General features: G+C 44.3%; 1 protein-coding gene and 1 long non-coding RNA gene across 6 annotated transcripts in view; both read left to right on the top strand.

Annotated features, from left to right (window-relative positions):
* Positions 1-6356, top strand: part of LOC140212405 (retinoic acid receptor beta) — a 273300-nt gene extending 266944 nt beyond the window's left edge. For all 4 annotated transcript variants that reach the window (XM_072283157.1, XM_072283156.1, XM_072283158.1 and 1 more), the window contains 2 exons: positions 246-404; positions 4166-6356. In XM_072283157.1, coding sequence (XP_072139258.1) covers positions 246-404; positions 4166-4386 — 380 coding nt within the window. In that variant the 3' untranslated portion in view covers positions 4387-6356. The remainder of the gene's footprint in view (positions 1-245; positions 405-4165) is intronic.
* A 5106-nt stretch (positions 6357-11462) lies between these two features.
* Positions 11463-26120, top strand: part of LOC140212408 (uncharacterized) — a 31372-nt gene continuing 16714 nt past the window's right edge. Inside the window, exon 1 of one of the 2 annotated variants that reach the window (XR_011889709.1) lies at positions 11463-11501. This is a non-coding gene — a long non-coding RNA (uncharacterized lncRNA). Of the gene's footprint in view, positions 11580-26120 lie in introns of both variants that reach the window. The other variant, XR_011889710.1, reaches the window with a different exon arrangement.

Below are 26120 nucleotides of genomic sequence, written 5' to 3' on the forward strand. Positions count from 1 at the left end.
TATGGCTTTATGGAGATGAACATCCAAAAGAATTTCCTCAAATCTTCATAAACATTCCTCTTTCTGCTGGCTACAAGTCGGCACTGAATTGACACGAGCAGACACGTACCAGTTGCCCAGTCACTCCTTCCATTCACAGCCAGATGTAATGAGCTGAAGAATGAAATTGTAAATTCAGTCAATGTGATTTTACCTTTGGTCTGCAGATTGCCTGATGTGTTCTGCTGATATCAATCTCTTTATAGATCGGCAAGATCTGGAAAACGCGGGAAAAGTGGACAAACTGCAGGAACCGCTTCTGGAAGCTTTAAAGATTTACATCCGGAAAAGGAGACCCAATAAACCCCATATGTTCCCAAAGATATTAATGAAAATCACGGATCTCCGGAGCATAAGTGCAAAAGGTACCAAGCAAAATAATTATTATAGTTATTGAAATGTCAGCTGTTTATACCTCTACATAGATGCTGTCTAACCTACACACAAAATGCTGGAGGAACTCAGCAGGCCAGGCAAAATCTATGGAGTTTTCCATTGCTCACCTAACTCCTGCTGGTTCCTCTCCATACATGACATCGGACTTGAGTTCCCCTAACATTCTCTCTGTGAGTTGCTCTGAATTTCCAACATCTGCTGAATCGCTTGGGATTATGCCCCTCCATAGATGCAGCCTGACCTGCTGAGTTTCTCCAGCATTTTGTGTGGGCTGATCAAGATTTCCGGCATCTGCAGAACTTGTTGTGTTTAAAATTATTATAATTTATTGTTTCTATGTTTTTTATACTGTTTTATTCCTGGAAGTAATGATGCTACTTTTTTGAAACCAATTTTGGTAATGGGGATTTAGTTTTTTTGATGTAACTGGATTAGATTTTGTCTCCTTATTCACTCGTATACAATTACCAGGAATAATTCAACAGGATTATCTCTGAATACAGAAGATAGAACAGTACAGGGCCTTCCCCTCTCTACACTGGCCATCTCACCTCTGATGTAGGGTTATGATTTGAAACGTCACCAATTCTTTTCCTCCACGACCCCTCTGAGATCTTCCAATAGACTGAGTTACTTCAAGAGAGAAAGATTGAACATGCTTCCTATGGAAGCTCTCTAAAAGACAAAAGAAGCCTTCCTGTGTCTTATATAGATTAGATTATGAGGACACTCAGTCCTCGTTTATTGTCATTTAGAAATGCATGCATTAAAAAATGATACAACATTCCTCCAGAATGATATCACAAGAAAACACAGGACAAACCAAGACTAAAACTGACAAAACCACATAATTATAACATACAGTTACAACAGTGCAAAGCAATACCATAATTTGATAAAGAGCAGACCATAGGCACAGTAAAAAAAAAGTCTGAAGTCCCGATAGCCTCATCATCTCACGCAGGTGGCAGAAGGGAGGAACTCTCCCCGCCATGAACCTCCAAGCGCCACAAACTTGCCGATGCAGCACCATTGGAAGCACCCGACTGCAGCGGACTCTGAGTCCGTCCGAAAACTTCGAGCCTCCGACCAGCTCCTCTGACACAGCCTCACCGAGCACCCGGCACCATCCTCTGCCGAGCGTTTCAACCCCGCCCCGGCCGCTGAGCAACAAGCAAAGCCGAGGACTCGGGGCCTTCTCCTCTGGAGATTCCGGACCACACAGTAGCAGCAGCAGTGAAGCAGGCATTTCAGAAGTTTCTCCAGATGTTTCTCCATGTTCTCACGTCCGTCTCCATCAAATCAGGACTGTGCATGGCACCCTACTTGACAAATAACAGACATCACCACCGGAGTGGCCGCTGCGAGCTGCGTCGTGTTGCCATCTTCTCCTCCTGCCTAAGGTGTCTAGACTTCTGCACAGTACTGCAATAATTTTATGTATTGCACTATACTGCTGCAAAAAAAAACTAATTTCATAACATATGATAAACCTGATTCTGATCCGGGTCCCTATTGTGGACTGAGAGTGGGAAGGGGGCAGGGAGAGGGGAATCATGGTTGGGAAAAGGGGAAGGATGAGCGGAGGGAGTGGGAAGTACCAGAGGGACATTCTGTAATGATCAATAAACCAATTGTTTGGAATCAGGTGACCTTGCCTGGTGTCTCAGGGCTGGGTGCGTCTGCACCCGTGCCACCCCCTGACCCTGGCATTTCTCTACCACCTGACCCTCACCCCTCCCGTGGCACGTGACCCTCACCATTCTCAACTTCCTTTGCTCCAGCCAGATTTGCAAACTCGTTCTCTGCCCAATGTTCACAATACAGTACCGTGCAAAAGTCTTAGACATCCTCGCTGTATAAATGTGCTTGAGACTTCTGCACAGCACTGTAGTCTTGTCTGATGATCTTCCCATTGCAGTGTTGCCGGCACATTTAGTGAACTGACAACTCGCACTCGTTCCGTTATTTACTTGTGCACAAGGAAAACAGCATGGCCCCGTCACCTAACTCTTCTGAAATCTGAACACAGAAATCCTAGCTTTACAGAGAATTCGATTAGTTCATTACAGGTGTTCATCCAATAGAAACTGTGTTGCATATCTAAATACCAATCATAATACATATTTCAGGTGTTAACAATCAATTAAATCTATTTGCTCAGAGCCATAGAATGTGGAACAGTGTAGCACAATACAGGCCCTTCGGCCCACGATGTTGTGATGACTTTTAATTTTTTTTTTGTGTGTGCCTGCGTGAATGCGCATCTGTGCGTGTGCGTCTGCGTGTCCGCGCATGCGTCCGTGATGATGTCTTTTTCATGGCTTTTTACAAGGCGCGGAGCGAGAGAGAGACAGACTGTGTGGCACGCCACTCCTCACACAGACATTTCGCTGTATTTTTCCCTTTTTATTTTACGAGGTCGAGTTGTGATCTCGACACTCAACCCGGCACGGACGGAAAGCGTTCTCGGGAGCGGACCCGACTGGTTTCAAATCTGGGAACCTCCGTACCAGAGTCCGGCGCCAATGTCGTTGCGCCACCAGCCGGCCCTGTGATGACTTTTAAACCACCTCTGAGATCAATCTAACCCCTCCCTCCCTCATTGCCCTTCTTATATCCACCACCCATGTGCCTATCTAAAAGTTTCTTAAATGTCCCTAATGTATCTGCCTCTACCACACCCCTGGCAGTGCAGTCCAAGCACCCACCACTCTGTGTAAAAAAAACTACGCTGATGTCTCCCTCTATACTTTTCTCCAATAATCTTAAGATTATGCCCCCAGCCTTAATAATAAATGTACGTGCGTGAAAGAAAAAGTATCTCAGGGTAGTACACGGTAACGTACATGTACCTTGATAATAATTTTTCTTTGACCTTGACTTTGAGACAGTGCAGTTTCCACACTCTGTTCTGTTGATACACCATTTTAACATCTTCTCTTGCTGCAGCTTTCAGAACATTGCAGGTGGAACACCACCTGTATTTCTGTGCACAAAATGGGGCATCACAGTAGCTGAGAGATTAGCATAATACTATTCCAGAACCAGCTACTCAGGTTCAGTTTCTGCCGCTGTCTGTAAGCAATTGTTCATTCTCTCCGTGACCGTGTGGGTTTCCTCTGGGTGCTCTGGTTTCCTCCCACGTTCCAAAGACGTTTGGGTTGGGGTTAGCGAGTTGTGGGCATGCTATGTGGTGACATTGTGGTCTGCCCAGCACAAGCCTCGCTGTTTTGATTTGATGCAAATGACTCATTTCGCTGTATGTTTCGATGTTCTCTGACAAGTGAAGTTGATCTTTAATCTCTTAAAAAAGCATTGTAGAGTCTGTACATAGTCCCCGTGATGACGTGGGTTTCCTCCAAACGCTCCGGTTTCCTCCCACATTCCAAAGACATACAGATTAGTAGGGTAATTGGGCACACGGGTGTAATTGGGCAGTGGGGGCTCCTTGGGCCAGAAGGACCTGTAACCGTGCTGTATCGTTAAGATTTTTAAAGAGGTCATGATTAGACTGCAGAGAATAAAACTCGAATTGAAAAGTCTGAAACGCTGAAACTATTATATCTGTGGAAGAAAAGCAAGATTGCATTGAGATCTTTATACAGGTTGTCAGAAAAACACTGGTTCTAAATTGTTGAAAACAGGGTTTGTTTGGACTGGCTGGGGGATAAGGGTGGTCCAACAAAGAACGTGTGCCGTAACTAAAAGCAGTCTCTCCACCACCCAGGTGCTGAACGTGTCATCACACTTAAACTGGAGATCCCCGGGTCGATGCCACCCCTCATTCAAGAAATGTTGGAGAACTCAGAAGGGCACGATCCCCTCGCCCCCACAGCGGACGTAAGCACAGAAACTAACAGCCGGGCACTAGAAGCCAGCGCCAGCCCCACTGTGTCTCCCAACACTCCAGTCAATGGACCAAACCACTGTGTACCAAACACACAGTGAAGTGGCGCAGACTCACCGCATCCATTCACAAACGTGGCATTTTCATTGTTATTTTCTTTTACTTTTGTCTCGAACAAGCAAGGCCCAAGGGTCCAGGCTGAAGATGGTGTATTCAACTTTAAAATTGCTGATGCTCTTGACCATAATGGATTTTGGAGTCTGGGAATACCGAGGAAGGAACTTTCTCAATCAGGTCTCTTCCTCATGGATTGTATGATCAGTTCAGAGACTGATACCTGGTATAGTCCATCTGTATATCCACTGTTGCATGCTGGCAAGAAGCTGTGGGAATGATGGTGAACTCTGATTATTACCTTACTTTGCGGAATTATTCCTCAATGTGAACTCACTTTCCACGCTGGAGATTCTGGTGCTGTCTTAATGACTTGCATATCATGTTTCAACACACACGCACACACTTACACAGAAACACACACACTTACACAAACATACAGAGATACATACACACACACACACACACACACACACACACACACACACACACACACACAACACACGCATGTAGGAACACACAACCACACACACACACACACACAATCACGCCAATAAATACGCACGTCCATCAGGTGAGTTATAGTTGTGAATTCTCCGGATTATTGTTAATGTTGTGTTTCCTTCATTTTCTATTCAGATTAGCCTAAAGGCTGGAATTTTACCCTCAATGAACCAGCATTCAGCATTCAAATAGACAAGGACTTACACTCAGCATGGCCACTTCATTAGGTACAGGAGTGGAACCCAATGTGATCTTCTGTTGCTGTAGCCCATCCTCTTCAACGTTCAATGTGTTCTCTTTTACACACCACTGTTGTAACGTTTGGTTATTTGAGTTACTGTCGCCTTCCTGTCAGCTTGAACCAGTTTGGCCATTCTCCTCTGACCTCTCTCATTAAGAAGGTATTTTCACCCAAAGAACTGCTGCTCATTGGATTTTTTTCCTGTTTTTTTGCACCATTCTCTGTAAATTCTAGAGACTGTTATGTGTGAAAATCCCAGGAGATCAGCAGTTCCTGAGATACTCAAACCACCCTGTCTGACACCAACAATCATTCCACGGTCAAAGTCACTTAGATCACATTTATTCCCCATTCTGATGTTTGGTCTGAACAACAACTGAACCTCTTGACCATGTCTGCATGCTTTTATGCATGAGTTGCTGCCACCTGATTGGCTGATTAGATATTTGCATTAACAAGCAGGTGTACAGGTGTACCTAATAAAGTGGCCACTGAGCGTACGTCACCTGCTTTTGCAATGAAAAAGAGAGTTTGATATTTTAATTTTTTTTAATGCTATCGTTAAGTACTGCTGGTGATCGTTTCCCACTGGCACACAGTTAGCCGACACGACCATGTTCTTTGTATGCGTGTTTACATTTCACAAGCACTTAAATAACAGGTTTTTTTAAGAAAGGAGAAAGCATTCCTCTGCAGACAGTAAGTCCGGATATGATATTTTTGCAGTCGAGCTTTTTCCATTTCACGTTCGCTTTGCACTAGCATCCAAAGCTAGTTGGATATGTTTCTCTTTTATTATTTCAGCTGGGCAAATTCAGCAACAGATCAAAACGTAAAAATGAAAAAGCCGCATGCTGTCGCAGTAAAGGTAGCCTCCAAGGCACAACACTTTTTAGTGTAATTTTGTTGTTTTATTTGCTTGTTCCTGAGCCAGTAAGGGAATTTCACCCGGTGGCTGACGCACATTATATCTCTCTGCAGAAGCGTGTAACTATTGTAGATTTATTCTCGAGTACAGTAATTTGAGTTTATCAAATCATTCTCGTGTATAAAACACTAGTGGGATGTTGTTTTTTTAGCATTAGGACTGCTCCGTACTTTTACTGGCTCCGTTTGTACATTGAAATTGTTTAACAATGCCTTCTATGTTCATATACTGGTTTATCTTTTCCATTACGTTTCCTGGCAAAAGAATAAAGTATATTTATTTTATCGTGTGCTCTCGCGTTATTTCTTTTCCCTGTATCTTTAGTGTGTTTCGTCTTCACCGACTGGAGTTAACTGAGCTTCCAAAGGAACACGCAGTGAAAAACAGGGTAGCAGTGTTTGTCTAGAACGCAAGTTTCACCCTTTCACCCCAAAACCAAGCTACGGCTTCGCTTCATGCCAGCTGGATCGCAACTCAAAACAAAAAGTGAAATTGGCCACAGGGATAATTGGAACAATATTTGTGTGGTTTTCCATCCACAAGAAAGCAGGGAAGCTGACCAGCACACCACCCAACGAGATCAGGCTGAATTGAACTCCACTAAGTTGGCCCTCAAAGGTACAGCCTTGCTGGAATGGTGCAGGAGACTCAATGAGCTGAATGGCCTAACTCGGCTCCTATGTCTTACGGTTCACCCGCTCCAGGCAGCAGCAGCACCTGTTATCAGTATTGGATTGTTATTATCACACGGAGTAATTGAGCAATACAGAATAAATACAGGCCCTTCAGCCCAACAAGTCTATGCTGACCACCATTCTCACCCGACTAGTCTCAACTTCCTGCATTCTGCCCTTCCCTCCATGTATCTATGTAAGTGCTTTTTAGTTGATACTATTGTACCTGCCCCGATCATTTCCTCTGGTAGCTCATTTCATACACTCACCACCCTCTGTGTGAAAAAGATGTGCTCAGGTCCCTCCTAAATCTTTCCCCTCTCACCCTAAATCTATACCCCCTAGTTTTGGACTCCCCCACCCTGGGGAAAAGACTGTTTCCCCATCCACCTTATCTATCCCTCCCATCATTTTAAACACTTCCATGAGGTTGCCCCCGCATTCCAGGGAATAAAGACCCTGCCTGACCAAGCTCTCCCTATAACTCAGGCCCTCTGATCCAGGAGCTGTGAATTCAGCCGCCTCCATCACGGGCACCAGCCTCCCCGGCATTCAGGACATTGTCAAGGAGCAAGGCCTCAAAAAGGTTGTGTCCATCATTCAGAACCCCCACCGCCCAGGACTTGCCCTCTTCTCATCGCTATCATCAGGGAGCAGGTGTAGGAGGCCGAAGGCACACACTCAACGATCCAGCAACAGCTTCTTCCCCTCTGCCATCAGATCCCTGAATGGACATTGAACCCACAAACGCTACCTCACTACTTTTTTTTCTCTTTTTGCACTACTCATTCAATTTAACTTTTAAAAACATATATATATTAGTAGGCAGCCATTGTTCCCAGGGGATCATGTGTTTGTGTCCTCTCCAGGGCACAAGCCTGGGCAGGAAGATTTGAAGAACCGGCTGTTGTTCATGCAGCGGGTTCCCCCTCTCCACGTCACTGATGCAGTCCAAGGGAAGGGCAGACGCCGATACAGCTTGGCACCAGTGCCATTGCAGAGGTTGCCCGAGTGAAGTTGTAAACAACATCAAGCTGCCTTAGGGACCCCAGCTCCGGATTTCTTCCTCGGGGTTTAGTCCCGAAGCCTTTCCCATGGGTGGGTACAGCTTAAAATCAGAGTTTTCCTTCTTCTTAGCAGGCTGCCGTCCAAGGCTGTCGAGACCCACCCGCCCGAAGCAACTGGTTTTGAGGTGCCAGAGGTCCGCCTTTGCCCCTTCTCTTGTCAGTAGAAACAGATCAACCGGGCCTAGTAGCTAAGCCACATGTGAAGGCCAAGAGTTGGACTTTGGCTGTCAGAGACTGTTAGAGTCACACGCCATTTGGAGCACTTTCTAGGTAGTGGGAGCTTATCCCCACTACCACCCCCGGTTATGACAACCTTAGGAACCAAATATAAAAATACTTAGTGTAATTTACAGTTTTTATTAGTATGTTTGCATTGTACTGCTTCGATATGGTAACACATTTCAGGACATATGCTGGTGATATCAAACCTGATCCTGATTCTGAAACATCCTAGAGAATGATTTCTGCATTCTTTCCAGTTCAGCCACCTCTCTCCAATAACAGGGCAGCCAAACCTGTACATTGTACTCCAAGCGTGGCCTCACCACTAACTTATACAACTGGAATGTAACGTCCCAACTACTAAACAACGTGCCCTAACCAGTCTGCTAAACACCTTCTTCAGCACCCTGTCCTCATGTCCATATGTAGTGAAAATACATAACATAAGAAATAGAAGCAGGAGTAGGCCATCCGGCCCATCGAGCCTGCCCCGCCATTCAGTAAGATCATGGCTGATCTGTCCGTAAACTCAGCTCCATCTACCTGCCTTTTCCCCATAACCCTTAATTCCCCTACTATGTTAAAATCTATCTAACTACACCTTAAATATATTTAGTGAAGAAGCCTCAACTGCTTCCCTGGGCAGAGAACTCCACAGATTCACCACTCTCTTGGAAAAACAGTTTCTCCTCATCTCCGTCCTAAATCTTCTCCCCTGAATCTTGAGGTAATGTCCCCTAGTTCTAGTCTCACCTACCAATGGAAACAACTTTCCTACTTCTATCTTATCTATCCCTTTCAAAATGTTGTATGTTTTATAAGATCGCCTCTCATTCTTCTGAATTCCAGAGAGTATAGTCTCAGGCGACTCAATCTCTCCTCATAGGTTAACCCCTTCATCCCTGGAATCAACCTGGTGAACCTCCTCTGCACTGCCTCCAAAGCCAGTATTTCCTTCCTCAAGTATGGAGACCAGAACTGCACACAGTACTCCAGGTGCGGCCTCACCAGTACCCTGTATAGTTGCAGCATGACCTCCCTGCTCTTGAATTCAATCCCTCTAGCAATGAAGGCCAACATTCTGTTTGCCTTCTTAATAACCTGTTGTACCTGTAAGCCAACTTTTTGCGATTCATGAACAAGCACTCCCAAGTCCCTCTGCACACCAGCATGCTGCAATCTTTCACCATTTAAATAATAATCTGCTCTTCTATTATTCCTTCCAAAGTGGATGATCTCGCATTTACCAACGTTGTACTCCATCTGCCAGACCTTGGCCCACTCACTTAACCAATCTATATCCCTCTGCAGACTCTCCACATCCTCTGTACAATTTGCTTTTCCACTCAGTTTAGTATCATCAGCAAATTTTGCTACGCTACACTCAGTCCCCTCTTCCAAATCATCAATGTACTGTAAATGGTAAACAGCTGCGGGCCCAGCACTGACCCCTGTGACACCCCACTCACCACAGACTGCCAACCGGAGAAACACCCATTTATACCAACTCTCTGCCTTCTATTGGTTAACCAATCCACTATCCATGCCAATACACTTCCTCTGACTCCATGCATCCGTATCTTATTTATAAGTCTCTTGTGTGGCACCTTATCGAACGTCTTCTGGAAATCCATGTATATGACATCCACCTGTTCCCCTCTATCCATTGCACTCATTATGTCCTCAAAGAACTCCAGTAAGTTTGTCAAACAGGACCTGCCCTGTTCAGAGAAAAGCTTTTGATTTTGTGACATTAAGGTAGCAAAAAGGAGGGCAGAATGAAGAATAAATTATTACAAAGTGCAGCACAGGTAGACAAATAAAGTTCATGCTGACAGTTAGTTCAAAGTTCATAAAGCTCAGAATAAATTTATTATCAAAGTTCAGAGATGTCACTGTATACAGTTTTCTTGTGGGCATTCACAGGAAATACAAAGACACACCATGGTCAATGAAAGACCATGCCCAACAAGATGGAGAAACACCAGTGTGCAAAAGACAACAAACTGCAAATACAAAAAGAGGAGATTAATAATAATAACAACAATAAATAAATAAATAAGCAATAAATATCAAGATCATGTAATGAAGAGTCCATGAAAGTGAGTCCATAGGTTGTGGGAACTGTTCAGTGTTGGGGTGAGTGAAGTTATCCCCTCTGGTTCAGGAGCCTGATGGTCGAGGGGTAATAACTGTTTCTGAACCTGGTGGTGTGAGCCCTGAGGCTCCTGTACCTCCTTCCTGATGGCTATTAGGGAAAAGGGGGAGGTTGTGATGATGCCAACCTGAGTCACTGTGAAAAATATTGATGGGCTCATCTGTGGGATGCTAATCATGTAAATTATTATTCTGTGTCTCTTGCATTTTTCTTACTCCATGTGTACTGCAATATGTTCTCATTTCATTTAAGTAATATTTTGCTTTTTATTCTTAGAACGTAGAACAGTACAGCCTCTTCGGCCTACTATGTTGTGCTGACCTTTTAACCTACTTCAAGATCAATTTAATCCCTCCCTCCGCATAGCTTTTATATTTTGTAACTCCGAAACATAAAACAAATTGAAAGCGAAAGACAGGGAGACTGGGGTTAAACGTGTATACTTTGTTTTTACTTTTACCGATACACGCACGTATGACGTGGTGACGTATTGATGTATGCCATTCACCTACTTTTATGTACTATATAACCCATAATGAATTATTTAAACGAAGAAGAATGCTTAATCAAACAATATATTTACAGCATTACTCAAACATTACTAAAATATTAAATACGCAACAATGGCCTTCCATTTTTCTATCATCCATGCACCTCTTAAATGTCCCTAATGTATCTGCCTCTACTCCCAGAGCGTTTCACGCACCCACCACTCTCCGTATAAAAGAACACATCTCTGACATCACCCCTATACTTTCCTCCAATCACCTCAAAATTATGCTCTGTTTTATTAGCCATTTCTGTCCTGGGAAAAATTATCTGGCTGCCCACTCTATGCCTCTTATCATCTCCATAAAGTCACCTCTCATCCTCCTTTGCTCCAAAGTGAAAAACCCTAGCCTCATAATCTATCCTCGTAAAACGTGCTATCTAATCCAGGCAGCATCCTAGTAAATCTCCTCTTCACCGTTTTAAAACTTCCCCATCTTTCTATAATGAGGTAAACATAGTGTGGTCTAATTTAGCTTTGTAACACCAGCGCAGGAAACTTCCTCCCAGTCATAAAACTAGATTATAAACCTTGTTGGGCGTGATAAGGGGCGAGGGCGGGAGCTGGTGACAGCAGAACGTGAATTAATTTTTTTAAAACCCAAATTTAAATATTTCGGCTGTGTAAGAGACGGTTCTTAGGACCACGCGGAACCCTTGGTTAAAATGATGCGGAGAAACCGTGTTCGGCCCCGCCTTAGAGGAAGCCGCTGGGTCCGTCAGAACTTTATCCACGTGGTTGAAGAATTCAGCACGAGGGTGAGTCAAGCAATTTTCAAACTCTGTTTCCAAAAGAGAAGACGCATTAATCTAATTTTGTGCCGCGGATCAGTGCAGGTAAGAATGGGGTGGCAGCGCGGATGAACGAGTGGCTGGGGAGACGGTGCGGGGGACGGCAATGGATTTCAAGTTCTTGGACCATTTGGGACCTTTTCTGGGGAAGGGGTGACCTGTCCAGGCGGGGCGTGTTGCACCCGGGCCGGAGGGGGACCGGTATCCTGGCCGGGAGGTTTGTTGGTGGTTCTCGGCAGAGTTTAAACTAGTTTTGAAGGATCTGGGAACCGGGGCCCAGATCAGTAAGGGAAGCATCGGACTGGGAGGGAGATTTCAGGAAAAGTGTTGAAAGGCAAAGTCGAGTTAACAGGTATGATGGGTCGGATGTGTATATTTTAAAGTATTACAGTATGGGTAAATGTGATGAATTTAGAGCACGGATCAGCACATGGAATTACGATGTTGTAATCATTACTGAAACGTGGCTGAGACAGGAATTGGTGAATAATATTACCAGGTTTTCGAAGTTTTGGAAAAGGTCGAGGAGGAGGTGAAAGAGGGGTGGAGTTACACTACTAATCAGAGACAATATCAGAGCTGCACTCAGGGGAGACCTAATGGAGGGGTCAGACACTGGCTCCATTTGGGTGGAACTCAGGAATAGGAAGGGTACAATCTCACTGATGGGATTGTACAACAGACCCCACCCCACCCCCAGTAGTCACGGGGCCACTGTGGAACAGATATGTATCAGATTAAGGAAATGTGTAAAATAATGGGGTTGTTGTCATGGGGGATTTCAACTTCCTTAATATAAACCAGGATCTTCTATGTGCAAGGGGTTAGAGGGGGCAGAATTTGATAAGTGTATTTGGGAAGGTTTCTTAAATCAATATGCAGACAGTCCAACAGGAGGAGGGGCCAAACTGGGCCTGGTGTTGGTTAATGAGCCTGGCCAGGTGACTCACCTTTCAGTGGGTGAACAGTGACATCAACTCCTTATCTTTCAGGGTAACTATAGATAGGGACAGGTGCGGGCTTTGTGGGACAGTTTTTAAATTGGAGTAGGGCAAATTACGAGCGTGTTAGGCGGGAACTAAGAAGAGTTAATTGGGAACACCTTTTCTTGCAAGTGGAGGGTGTTTAAAGATCAACTGCACAGAGTACAGGAAAGGTATTTTCCTGTTAGAAGGAAGGACAAGGGTGGAAAGATAAGAGAGCCTTGGATGTCCAGACAGGTGATGAATTTAGTCAAGAAGAAAAAGGAAAAGTATGTAAATCTTAAGAAATTAGGATCAAACGAAGCACACAAGTATAAAGAAGCCAGAAAATAACTAAAGAAGGGAATTAGGAAAGCCAGGAGGGGCCAGGAAAAGTCCTTGGGAAGTAGGATTAAGGTGAATCTCAAGGCAGGCTATACATACATTAAGAGTAAAAGGATAACTAGGGGGAGAGTGGGACCACGCAAGGATGGGGGGGATGTGGAGAATGTGAATGAGAGACTTAATGAGTACCTTGCTTCAGTATTTACCAAGGAAAAGGATATTGAAGACCATGAGATCAGTGCTGAGTTTTTAAATACATGAGGATATTCAGAGGTCAAGCAGGAGGAAGTGTTGAACCTCATAATGAGTATTAAGTCTGAGGAGTCCCTAGGACCTGATGAGATTTACCCCAGGTTATTGAAGGAGACAAGCCATGTGATTCCTGGGCCCTTGACCAGTATCTTCGTGTCCTCTAGCCACGGGCAAGGTCCTGGAGGACTGGTGAGTGGAATATATTGTAGCTATATTTCAGGGGAAAGTCCTGGGAACTATAGACTGGTGAGTCTCATGTCAGTTGTAGGGAAATTGCTGGAAAAATTCTTAGGGATAAAATATATGAGCATTTGGGCACCCATGGCCTAATTAGGGAAAGTCAGCCTGACTTTGTTCATGACAGGTCATGCCTTACCAACTTGACTGAGTTTCCTCGCAAGCTGATGAGAGAGACTGATGAGGGTAGGGCAGTGGATGTTGTCTACATGGATTTTAGTATGGTGTTTGACAAAGCCCTTTATTGGAGGCTGATCCAGAAGATGAGCCTCCCACCTGCAGCGAATTGTCTGTTTGGATTCAAACTGGCTTGTGCATAGAAGACAGGGTTGTGGTGAAGGGTCTTATTCGAGCTGGAGGTCTGTAATTACTGGAGCTCCGCAGGGATCTGTGCTGAGACCTCTGCTGTTTGTCATGTTTATAAATGGCCTGGATGAAAATGTAGATGGTGGGGGGGGGTTAGTAAATTTGTGGATTGATGGAGTTGTGGATACTGTAGAAGACAGGCAAAGAAAACAGCACGATATAGTTCGGCTGCAGATATGGGCTGAGAAATGGCAGGTGGAGTTTAACCCAGATAAATGAGGTGTTGTGCCTCTGTAGGGCAAATGCAAGGAGACAGTAGAGTATTAAAGGCAAGATCCTTAAGTGTTGCTGAGCAGAGACCAAGTTCACAGCTCCTTGAAAGTGGCTACACAGGTGGATAAGGTGTTTAAGAAGGCTTATGCCACACTTGCTTTTATTGAGGCAGAGAATTCAGAAGTCAGAACATTATGTTGCAACTTCATAAAACTCTGGTTAAGCCACCTCTGGAGTTGTGCATACAATTCTGACTTTTGCATGGGGGTCGCCCCACTATAGGAAGGATGTTGAGGCTTTGGAGAGGGTGCAGAAGAGGTTTACCAGGATGCTGTTTCAGGCTGAGACCCTTCGTCAGGACTAACTGAAGGAAGTTAGTTCTTTCTTCCTTCAGTTAGTCCTGACGAAGGGTCTCGGCCTGAAACGTCGACTGCACCTCTTCCTAGAGATGCTACCTGGCCTGCTGCGTTCACCAGCAACTTTGATGTGTGTTGCTTGAATTTCCAGCATCTGCAGAATTCCTGTTGTTTACCAGGATGCTGCCTGGTTTAGAGGGCGTGTGCTGTCATGAGAGGCTGGATAAACTTGGGGTGTTTATCTGGAGCGGTGGAGCCTGATAGAGGTTTACAAGATAAGACATAGGCAGAGTGGACAGAGAGTACCCATTTCCCAGGGTTGAAATGTTTAATACCAGAGGGCATGCACTGAAGGTGAAAGGGGTCGGTTCAAGGAGGATGTGAGGGGTAAGTTTTTTTTACTTAGAGAGTCGTGGATGCTTAGAATGTACCGTCTGGTATGGTGGTAGAGGCAAGTATGTTAGAGGCTTTTAAGAGACGTTTGGTTAGGCACATGGATGTAAGGAAGACGGAGGGATATGAACACTGTGTAGGTAGGAGGGTTTAGTGTTTGGGTGGCTTTAGCTGGTTTGGCACAACGTTGTGGGCCAAATGCATTCGGGTTTCTGTGCTATGTTCTATGTTCTATGCTGTCGGCAGCCATTAATCAAAGTTAATTGGTAGCCTTAGTTTTAAATAATGCATTGGCAATATTACAGAAAACAAACGAAATCTAGAGCTGGAGGGAAAGCGTCTCGGCCTGAAACACTGACTGTTTATTCATTCCCATAGATGCTGCCTGTCCTGCTGAGTACCTCTGGCACTTTGTGCGTCTTGCTCTAAAATTGGTTTTTTGACTTGAGAGGTTTTATTCTGCAAACAATTGTTCTTTCAAATTGGCAGCAGTTCTCTTGTTCCAACATGTATAACCCTGGCAGAATTCAATAGTTCCAACGCATGTTGGAATCCAGAAGTATCAACTCCTGTAGTTTCCAGCATTTCAGAATTGTGGAATCACCAGTCTTAATTGGAATTGGTACTTGTTTGTTGTTGTCACAGGTACAGAGATGCAGTGAAGAGCTTGCCTTGCGTACTGTTCATGCAGATCAGATCATTACACAGTGCATTAGGTAGTGTGATGGATATTCTCATTCCGGGGCCTGAAACTTTAAGGTCTAAGATTGCTTAATGTCATTGCCAGTACCCAAATGTAAAGGAGAACAAAACAATGGTTACTTTGGATCTGATGCAGCGCAAAAAACGTAAAGTAAAGAACGTAATAATAAAAAAACTCAATAAATCTAACTACATAAGATAGCTTATATACATTGATTGTATCTCCACAAAGTGATGCTGGCACAGGAGTGTTTGTACAGAAGGTGACTCTGACGAGAAATGATAAAGTACTGGTGATTGTGGGTGTGGAGGGGTGGGTTAGTGGGTGGAGGTGTTGGTCAGCCTTACTGCTTGGGGAAAGTAACTGTTTTTGAGTCCGGTGGTTCTGGCGTGGATGCTGTGTAGCTTCCTCCCTGATAGAAGTGGGACAAACAGTCCGTGAGATGAACGGGTGATGTTACCTGCCTCTTTCCAGCACCTTTCTGTATATGTCTTTGGCAGGTAGGCTGATGCTGGTGAGGCTTTGGACAGTTTTGACTACCCATTGCAGAGTTTTCCTGGTTGGCACAGCGCTTTCTGTACCAAGCAGTGCGTACAACGCTTATTGCTGACCTAAGCTTCCTAGGCCAGTGGCATGACCCTTCCAAAGGGTCAGAGTTGTTGGTGATAAAGTTAAGCTTTTAACAAGTATCCTTTGTTTGGCTTTTTGTTGTTAAGTAGAACCAATCTCCAGTTCTTAAAATAAGTTGCAAGTGGTAATCAGCCTGAAATTGGGTGCACAGCTTTGGGTCTGCAGAAACAGGTGGTCGACCCCTAAAGTAACAACTCTTAGAGTTTCCAGCATTAAGAATTCTGGAATCTGCAATCTTAATTGAAATTGGTTTGTTACTTTCATCTGTACTGACATACAGTGTAGAGCCTGTCTTGCGTAGTATTCATACAGATCTCAGGGTGTCAGAGTTTGAAGTTCAATTCGGGCATCCTCTGTAAGGAGTTTGTACATTCTTTCCATGTATGCAGGTGTTTGCTACGGGTGCTCCAATTTCCTCCCATGGTCCAAAGATGTACTGGTTAGTAGGTTAATTGGTCATTGTAAATTATCCAGTGATTAGACCAGGGTTAAAAAAATAGGTGGTTTTCCGGATGGTGAATTTCACTGGGCTGGAAGGGTCTGTATCTCTAAGCAGACAAATAATTAAAGAACTAAATTCATGACACAGTGCTTTCAGATAGTCCAAGGCAAAACAATAACCCAGATTACAGAATAAAGTGCAGTTCAGGCAGACAACGATGTGCAAGATCACTGTGAGTTAGATTGAGAGTCCCAATCATCATACCAGGGAACGATTCAATGGATTTATAACTGTGGGGTAGAAGCCCCACTCGAGCCTGGTGGGAGGTGCTTTCAGAACATAGAACATAGACTTTGTCTCTTCAGTCTGATGGAAGGGGGAGAAGAGAGAATATCTGGGGTGGGTGGGTCTTGTTGGTCTGTCTTTGCTCTTGTACTTTGTGCAGAACCTATTCCTTGGTCTTTTATCGGACACAGTTGTATTTTATTTCTTCAGCAATAAAGTGCAGAGTTGGCCCTTCCAGTGCTCCCTAACCTAACCATGAGACAATTTACAATGCACAGTTAATCTACCTGCTATGCCTTTGGGAGGAAACTGGAGCACCTGGGGGAAACTCACATTTCACGAGTACAGAAACTCCTTACAGGGGAGGCGGGCTCTGAACTGTAGAATGCTCTGAGCTGTAAAAGTGTCGCGCTGATCGCTATGTTACGGTGGCAGGAGACAAAGAGTGGGAATAAAGGGAGTCCTTTCTGGTTGGCTGCCGGTGACTAGTGGTGTTCCACAGGGATCTGTGTTGGGGCTGATTCTTTTTACCTTATATGTCGATGATCTTGGTGATGGAGTTGATGGCTTTGTTGCAAAGTTTGCAAACGATATGAAGATAGGTGAAGGGGCAGATAGTTTTGAGGAGGATGAGAAGTTACAGAAAGGTCTTAAACAGGTCAGGAGAATGGGCAAAGAAATGGCACATGGAATCAAATGTCAGGACATCATGCTGTTTGGTAGATGAAATGAAAGGGTTGACTATTTTATAAATGGAGAGAAAATACAAAAACCTGAGGTGCAAAGGGACTTGGGAGTCCTTGTACAGGATTCCCTAAAAGTTAATTTGCTGATTGAGTCTGTGTCACTAAGGCAAATGCAATGTTGGCATTCATTTCAAGAGGACTAGAATACAAAAGCAAGAATGTAATGTTGAGGCTTTATAAATCACTGGTGAGGCCTCACTTGGAGTATTGTGAGCAGTTCTGGGCCCCTTATCTTAGAAAGGATGTGCTGAAACTGAAGCAGGATCAAAGGAGGTTCGCGAAAATAATTCCAGGATTGAATGGCTTGTCGTATGAAGAGCATTTGATGGCTCTGGGCCTGTAATCACTGGAATTCAGAAGAATGGTGAAAGACCTTGGCAGAATGGATGTGGGGAGGATGTTTCCTATGGTGAGAGAGTCTAAGACCCAAGGACCCAGCCTCAGAATAGAGGGGCATTCTTTTCGAATTGAGATGAGGAGGAATTTCTTTAGCCTAAGAGTGGTGAATCCGTGGAATTCTTTGCCACAGGCAGCTGTGGAGGCCAAGTCTTTATTTATATTTAAGGCAGAGGTTGACAAATTCTTGATTGGTCAGGGCATGAAGGGATACGGGGAGAAGGCAGGAGATTGGGGCTGAGAGGAAAATTGGATCAGCCATGATGACATGGCGGAGCAGACTCGATGAGCCCAGGGGCCTTATACTGCTCCTATACCTTATGGCCTTAACGTAGAACACAACAAGCCCCATTCCTTCCTCCCTCACACCCAACCACCCATGCACATACACAGTCCTGTAACCCCATGACAGGTTGCCTTTGGCGTACTCATGGGCTCCACAGACACTGGGCCTGACTTCCCCAGCAGACTCGCAGAGGTTTGCAGGCTGGCTCCCAGCTATTGGGGACCGAACTGGACTTCCAACCGGGCTCCGATCCGGACCCTCCCATCGGCCTCTGGGCCCAAGATTAAAGTTAGAAAGGTTATAGGAGATCTGAGGAGCAAGGTTTTCACACACAGGGTGGTGGGTATGTAGACCTAGCTGTCAGAGGAGGAGATAGCTGAGAGTAAAGTTCTAACATTTGAATGGTGTGCTGTCTGTTCTCTGAAAGTAGTCACTCTGATCTGTCATCAGTTCCAGAACATCCTGTCCTATGGGTCATGTTCGTTCAATGGTCACCTGGCTGATTCTTGCTTTGGTTTTCCCATCTGATAAGCAACTAAGTAACTATGACTAACCAGACATACCAGTCTTCATAACTTTGAACACAAATTATCCCAGTGTGCAATGAAAGCTGCTGGGTTTGGTGGCACCATTTACCTCAACACGGACAGAAGATTAATGTTTCAAAAACAAAACGTTACCACAATTTTTCGGTATTTCTTAATTGATTTTCTTCTTTCTTTTGTGACAGACACGAAGGATAGTGTTTTTCAGTGTAGAATTCAGAGTCATAAAGCAATAGAGCACAGATACAGGCCCATCACTATCAACTCAGGGTCAATTTCCTGCATTTGACCCATATCCCTCCAACCCATGCCCTTCCATGTATCTATCCATATGCTTCTTAAGTGATACTAATGAAGGCCAGTGTGCTAAACACCCTTTTCACCACCCTGTCTACCTGTGATCAGAATGAGAATTGGGTTTTATAACACTGGCCTAGTTGTGAAATATGTTGTTCTTGTGGCAGCAATACAATTGCAAAAGGTGAAAAAGGTGTTTAGCACACCTTCGTTGCACTGTACTGCTGCTACAAGGACAGCAAATTTCACAGCATATGCAGGTGATATAAAAACTGATTCTCATTTCTGATTCTGATCACAGGTAGACAGGGTAGTGAAAAAGATGTTTAGCACACTGGCGTTCGTTAGTCAGGGCATCGAGTACAGGAGCTGGGACATTATGTTGCAATTGAATAAGCCATTGGTGAGGCTGCACTTGGAATGCTGTGCATACTTTTTGGTCACTCTGTGAAAAGAAAGACGTGGTTAAACTGGAAAGCGTGCAGGAAAGAGTTACGAAGATGTTGCCAGGACTGGGTTACAGGGAGAGGTTGGCCAGTCAAGGCCTGTCTGTCTTTTTCTTTCTTTCTCTCGTTCCCTCCTTCCCTCATGGCAGAGGAGAAGAATCTGTTCCTGAATCATTGAGTGTGTGTCTTCGTGCTCCTGTACCACCACCTTGATGATAGCAATAAGAAAAAGACATACCCTGGGTGATTTGGGGGGGGGGGGGGGGGTCCTTAATGATGGATGCCACCTTTTTGAGGCATCACTCCTTGAAGATGTCCTAGATGCTGGTGGGGAGGCTGGTGCCCATGATGGAGCTGACAGAGTTTACAACTATCTGCAGCTTCTTTTGATCCTATGCAGCAGCCACCCCCCCCCCCCACCTTCCTCATACCAGACTGTGATGCAGCTAGTTAAGAGTGCTCTCCATGATACCTCTGTAGAAATTTGTGTTTTGTGACATACCAAATCTCAAACTTCTAATGAAATATAGATGCTGCCATACTTTCTTTATAACTGCATTGATGTATTGGGACTAGGTTAGAACCCCAGAGGTATTAACACCCAGGAAGTGTACGTTGTTCTCTCTGTCCACTTCTGATCCCTCTATAAGGACCTTTGTGTATTCCCCCATCTCACCCTTTCTGAAGTCCACAATCAGTTCTTTCGTCTTACTGATGCTGAGTGCAAGGTTGTTGTTGTGACAACACTCAGCTACCTGATGTATCCTGCTCCTGTATGCCCTCTCATCATCGTCTGAAATTTTGCCAGTAATAGTTGTATCATGAACAAATTTATAGATGGCATTTGAGCTATGCCTATCCACACAGTATTGGGAGTACAGCAGTGGGCTAAAGCACACATCCCTGAGGTAGCCCAGTTTCGATTGTCAATGAGGTAGAGATGTTATTTCCAATCTGCCCAGATTGTGGTCTTCCGGTTATGAAGTCAAGGATCCAATTGCTGAGGGAGGTACAGAGGCCCAGGTTTTGGAACTTTTTGATCAGAACTGTAGGAATGATTGTGTTAAACGCTGAGCTGTGGTCAATAAACAGCATCCTGATATAAATATTAGTATTGTTCAGGTGACGCAAGGCCATGTGAAGAGCCAATGAGATCACATCCTTTGTAGACCTACTGTGATGATAGAAAAATTGCAGTGGGTCCAGGTCCATGCTGAGACAGAAGCTGATTGTAGCCAGAACCAACCTTTGGAAGCATCTCCATAGATGTGAGTGACATGTTCAATACTATGAGGGGTACCTCAATACCTCTCCTTATCATTCATAGTATAACTCCTGTGCTGCTTTGACTTTTCAAAATGCATCACCTCACACTGGTCTGTACAGCAATCCATTTTATGAACATGCAAGTTTCCCCCCCCCTCCCCCCCGTGTTTTTAAAGCTGCCAGTCAGTCCATGAAAATGACACCTCCGCTAAACTGGAAAAAGGCACCTATCCCCTTTACTTTGGCCAAGAGGGCCCTCTGCTGGTATTAATGTGTAATTGCAACACATTCCACAATTTTTACACTAACCATATGACAAATTGCCCTAATGGTGAGATATAATTGCTTTCCTACATGCATCTTCAGATCGATTGAATACTGCATGTCTGAAGATGGAATGAAGGAGGAAAGTGTGAGGATGAATTGCAGAGTGTGATGCGATTGTGGGAGTGGTGGATTTGGGATTAATTGCAATATTTAAGAGAAGTTTGGATAAGTACATGGTTGGGAGGGATGTGGAGGGCTGTGGTCTGGGTCAGGGGTTCCCAACCTTTTTTATGCCATGAACCAATGCCATTAAGCAAGGGTCCGTGGACCCCAGGTTGGTCTAGGTGCAGGTCAATGGGGCGGCGAAGTAATAGTTTGGCATAGACGAGATGGGCCAGAGGTCCTGTTTCTGTGCTGCAGCGCTCTATCACTATATGATTCTGAATGCCAGAGAAAGGATAGATGACAACAGGAAGGAATATTTGATTTTAAAAGCATCAGTATGTTGGAAATTTTATTGATAGTTGTTTAATCTCGTATTGATCCAGTGAGCACATAAGTTCTCCCAGGAAGTAGCCATCGACAGAGAAGTCTTGCTGTCATGTTCAGTTGTAAGGGATAGGATGGCCAGTAATTACCTGAATCAACAACTATCACCACTTCCCACCTAGGGCTACAAACCTTTCCCAGATTGTTAAATTGGTAGGGGACACCTATGTGCCTTGAAAGGTGGAATTGTTTTTTTTAATTGTCACATATACTGAGATGCAGTGAAAAGGTGCATACTTTTCATACAGATCAAACCATTACATTGGGGGTAAGGTATTGGTGTGGGTGGAGAGTTGGTTAGCAGACAGGAAGCAAAGAGTGGGAATAAAGGGGACCTTTTCAGAATGGCAAGCGGTGACTAGTGGGGTACCGCAGGGCTCAGTGCTGGGACCCCAGTTGTTTACAATATATATTAATGACTTGGATGAGGGAATTAAATGCAGCATCTCCAAGTTTGCGGATGACACGAAGCTGGGTGGCAGTGTTAGCTGTGAGGAGGATGCTAAGAGGATGCAGGGTGACTTGGATAGGTTGGGTGAGTGGGCAAATTCATGGCAGATGCAATTTAATGTGGATAAATGTGAAGTTATCCACTTTGGTGGCAAAAATAGGAAAACAGATTATTATCTGAATGGTGGCCGATTAGGAAAAGGGGAGGTGCAACGAGACCTGGGTGTCATTATACACCAGTCATTGAAAGTGGGCATGCAGGTACAGCAGGCGGTGAAGAAGGCGAATGGTATGCTGGCATTTATAGCAAGAGGATTGGAGTACAGGAGCAGGGAGGTACTACTGCAGTTGTACAAGGCCTTGGTGAGACCACACCTGGAGTATTGTGTGCAGTTTTGGTCCCCTAATCTGAGGAAAGACATCCTTGCCATAGAGGGAGTACAGAGAAGGTTCACCAGATTGATTCCTGGGATGGCAGGACTTTCATATGAAGAAAGACTGGATGAACTGGGCTTGTACTCGTTGGAATTTAGAAGATTGAGGGGGGATCTGATTGAAACGTATAAGATCCTAAAGGGATTGGACAGGCTAGATGCAGGAAGATTGTTCCCGATGTTGGGGAAGTTCAGAACGAGGGGCCACAGTTTGAGGATAGAGGGGAAGCCTTTTAGGACCGAGATTAAGAAAAACTTCTTCACACAGAGAGTGGTGAATCTGTGGAATTCTCTGCCACAGGAAGCAGTTGAGGCCAGTTCATTAGCTATATTTAAGAGGGAGTTAGATATGGCCCTTGTGGCTACGGGGGTCAGGGGGTATGAAGGGAAGGCTGGGGCGGGGTTCTGAGTTGGATGATCAGCCATGAACATAATAAATGGCGGTGCAGGCTCGAAGGGCCAAATGGCCTACTCCTGCACCTATTTTCTATGTTTCTATGTAACTCAATGCATAAAGCATGCAGACATATTCCAGAGGTTTAGTTGTTCAGACCAAACATCGGAATGGGGAAAAAATATGATCTATGTACTTTGACCATGGAATAACTTCTGGTGCCAGATAGGGTGATTTGAGTATCTCAGAAACTGATCATCTTCATGGGTTTTCAAGTACAACAGACTCCAGAGCAGGAAATGCCATCTTCTTTTATGTCATGGACCCATACCATTGGAACTCCTCTCTAGAGATTACAGAGAATGAAGTGAAAAACAAAAACATCCAGTCAGTAGCAGTTCTGTGGACACAAATGCCTTACGAATGAGAGAGATCAGAGGAGAAAGGCCAGACTGGTTCACGCTGACAGGAAAGCAACAGTAACTCAAATAACCACACATTACAACAGTTGTGTGCAGAAGAGCATTTCTGAATGCACAGCACATTGAACCCTGTGGCCTACGTCAGCCGAAGACCATGGACATACACTCAAGTAGATTTACACCTGCTACCGAAAACCAAGATGTTTCTTGAAAAATACAGAGAAATTGTACTGTAGTTACTGGAAAATACATGTAGATAGACTCAGAGGCCACCTGAGTTTGGCTATTTTATTGTTTAATTGATATTACTGGAACTTTGTCATCTCTGGTCTGAGTATGAGACAACTACAACAGTTCTTTCCTTTGCAGAGTCACAGAATTCTACAGCACAGGAACAGGCTCATCTAGTCCATGCCAAACCATGAATCTGCCTACTCCCATCGATCTGCACCAGGACCATAGCTCTCCATGCCCAAATTTCCCTTAAATGTTGAAATCAAACCCGCATTCACCACTTGTGCTGGCAGCTCATTCTGCACTCTCACCACCCTCTGAGTGAAAAAGTTCCCACCTCATGTTCCCCTTAAACATTTTATCTTTCATCCTTAACCCTACTTGTAGTCTCACCCAAGCTCGGTGGAAAAAGCCTGCTTGCATTTACCCTACCTATACTCATAACTGAAATCCTCTAGCAAATCTTCTTTCAATCTTCTACATTCTAGGGAATAAATTCCTAATCTAGTCAACCTTTCCCTATATCTCAGGTCCTTAAGTCCTGGCAATATCCTTATAAATTTTGTCTGAACTCTTTCAATCTTATTGACTTCTTTCCTGTAGGCAGATGACTAAAATTGCACACAATACTCCAAATTAGGCCTCACACATTTTATACACTTTAAACATAACATCCCAACTCCTGTACTCAGTACATTGATTTATGAAGGCTAATGTGCAAAAGGTATCTTGATTTACCTATCTTCTTGAAACACCTCTTTCAAGGAATTATGGACTTGTATTCCCAGATTCCTCTGTCCTACCGTACTCCATAGTATCCTACCACTCGCCATCTGTCCTGGTTGGTCCTTCCAAAGTGCAGCACCTCATTCTAGTCTGCATTAAATTCTATCAACCATTTTTCATCCCATTTTCCTATCTGATCTAGATCCCACTGCAAGCTTTGATAGTCTTCCTCACTGTCCACTGCACCCCCAATCTTGGTGTCATCCACAAATTTGCTGATCCACTTTACCACATTATCATCCAGATCATTGATATACATGAGAAACAACAACGGACCCAGCACCGATCCCTGTGACACACCACTAGTCACAGGCCTGCAGTCAGAGAGGCAACCATCTACTACCACTCTCCACTCTCTTGTTTCTCCCTCGAAGCCGATGTCTAATCCAGTTTGCTACTCATCATGATTGACAAACAACTGAACCTTCTTGACCAACCTCGCATTTGGAATCTTGTTAAAGGCCTTGCTAAGGTCCATATGGACAACATCCACTGCTTTGCCTTCATCAACTTCCTCAAAAAAGTCTGTAAGATTGGTTAGACATGTCTTAACACACAGAAACCCATGTTGGGTCACTTTCTATATCCAGTCCCTTAGAATATCTTCCAGTATTTTTCCCACTACTGATGTCAGGCTCATCGGCCTATAATTTTCTGGCTTATTATTAGAGCTTTTCTTAAATAATGGAACAATATTTGCTATCCTCCAATCCTCTGGCACCTCACACATGGCAAAGGATGTTTTCAATATCTCTGCTAGGGACCCTGCAATTTCTGCATTAGTCTCCCACGGGGTCCAAGGGAACACATTGTCAGGCCCTGGGGATTTATCTACCTTAATTTGCCACAAGACAAAAAACACCTCCTCCTCTGTAACCTATATAGGGTCCATGACCACGCTGCTGCTTTGCTTCATTTCTATAGACAATGTCTATCTCCTGAATGAATACAGATGGAAAAAATCCATTTAAAATCTCCACTATCTCTTTCACTCCACGCACAGATTACCACTCTGATCTTCCAGAGGACCTGTAGAAACTTTTAAGATTTTTCTTAATCTTGTCTGCTAGAGCAACCTTGTCTCTTGTTTTAGCCCTCCTGATTTCCTCGAGTGTTCACTTGCATTTCTTATACTGCTCAAGTACCTCATTTGTTCCTACCTGCCTATACCTGCTCTGCACCTCCTTTTTCTTAACCAGGTGCTTAATATCGCTCGAAAACCAAAGTTCCCTAAACATGTTATCCTGGCCTTTTATTCAGACAGGACCATACAAACTCAGTACTCCCAAAATTTCACTTTAAAGGCCTCCCACTAACCACGTACACCTTTGCCAGAAATCAGCTGGTCTCAATCGACACTTAACAGATCCTTATTGATACCATCAAAATTGCCCTTTCTCCAATTTAGAATCTCAACCTGAGGACCAGACCTATCCTTTTCCATAATTACCTTGCAACTAATGTCATTATCTTACAAGAGCACCACAACCTTGACATGGTTTGGAGGCTTGCAAGCCTCAATGACCCAGAGAGCTACACTGGCTGGAGTCAGGGCTTTATGCTTTGGCTGTCAGTAGGGTCACCTATGCTGAACAGGTCAAAGGGTAGAGGATAGACTAAGAGTGGTGCACCTGTCCTCCAGATTCGGAGGTTCAGCTCAGGGCTAACAACCCTAACTGATAAAACAGCATTGTTACGGAAACAGCAATGAAGAATCCTTCTACATCTGAGTCTCTACCCAGGACATGCCGGATTGACAGTACTGAAAACTAACATGATGAAGGAATCCCTAAACACCCCAGAGGTGGAGGACTTCCATTGCTGCCCAAAATGCCAGCTGTGAAAATGGGCAGTTAAGTAAGTAATGGCATTATAATCCTAGAT

This window comes from Mobula birostris, chromosome 19 (genome assembly GCF_030028105.1).
Source record: "Mobula birostris isolate sMobBir1 chromosome 19, sMobBir1.hap1, whole genome shotgun sequence".
In the NCBI taxonomy this organism is placed as follows: Eukaryota; Metazoa; Chordata; class Chondrichthyes; order Myliobatiformes; family Myliobatidae; genus Mobula; species Mobula birostris.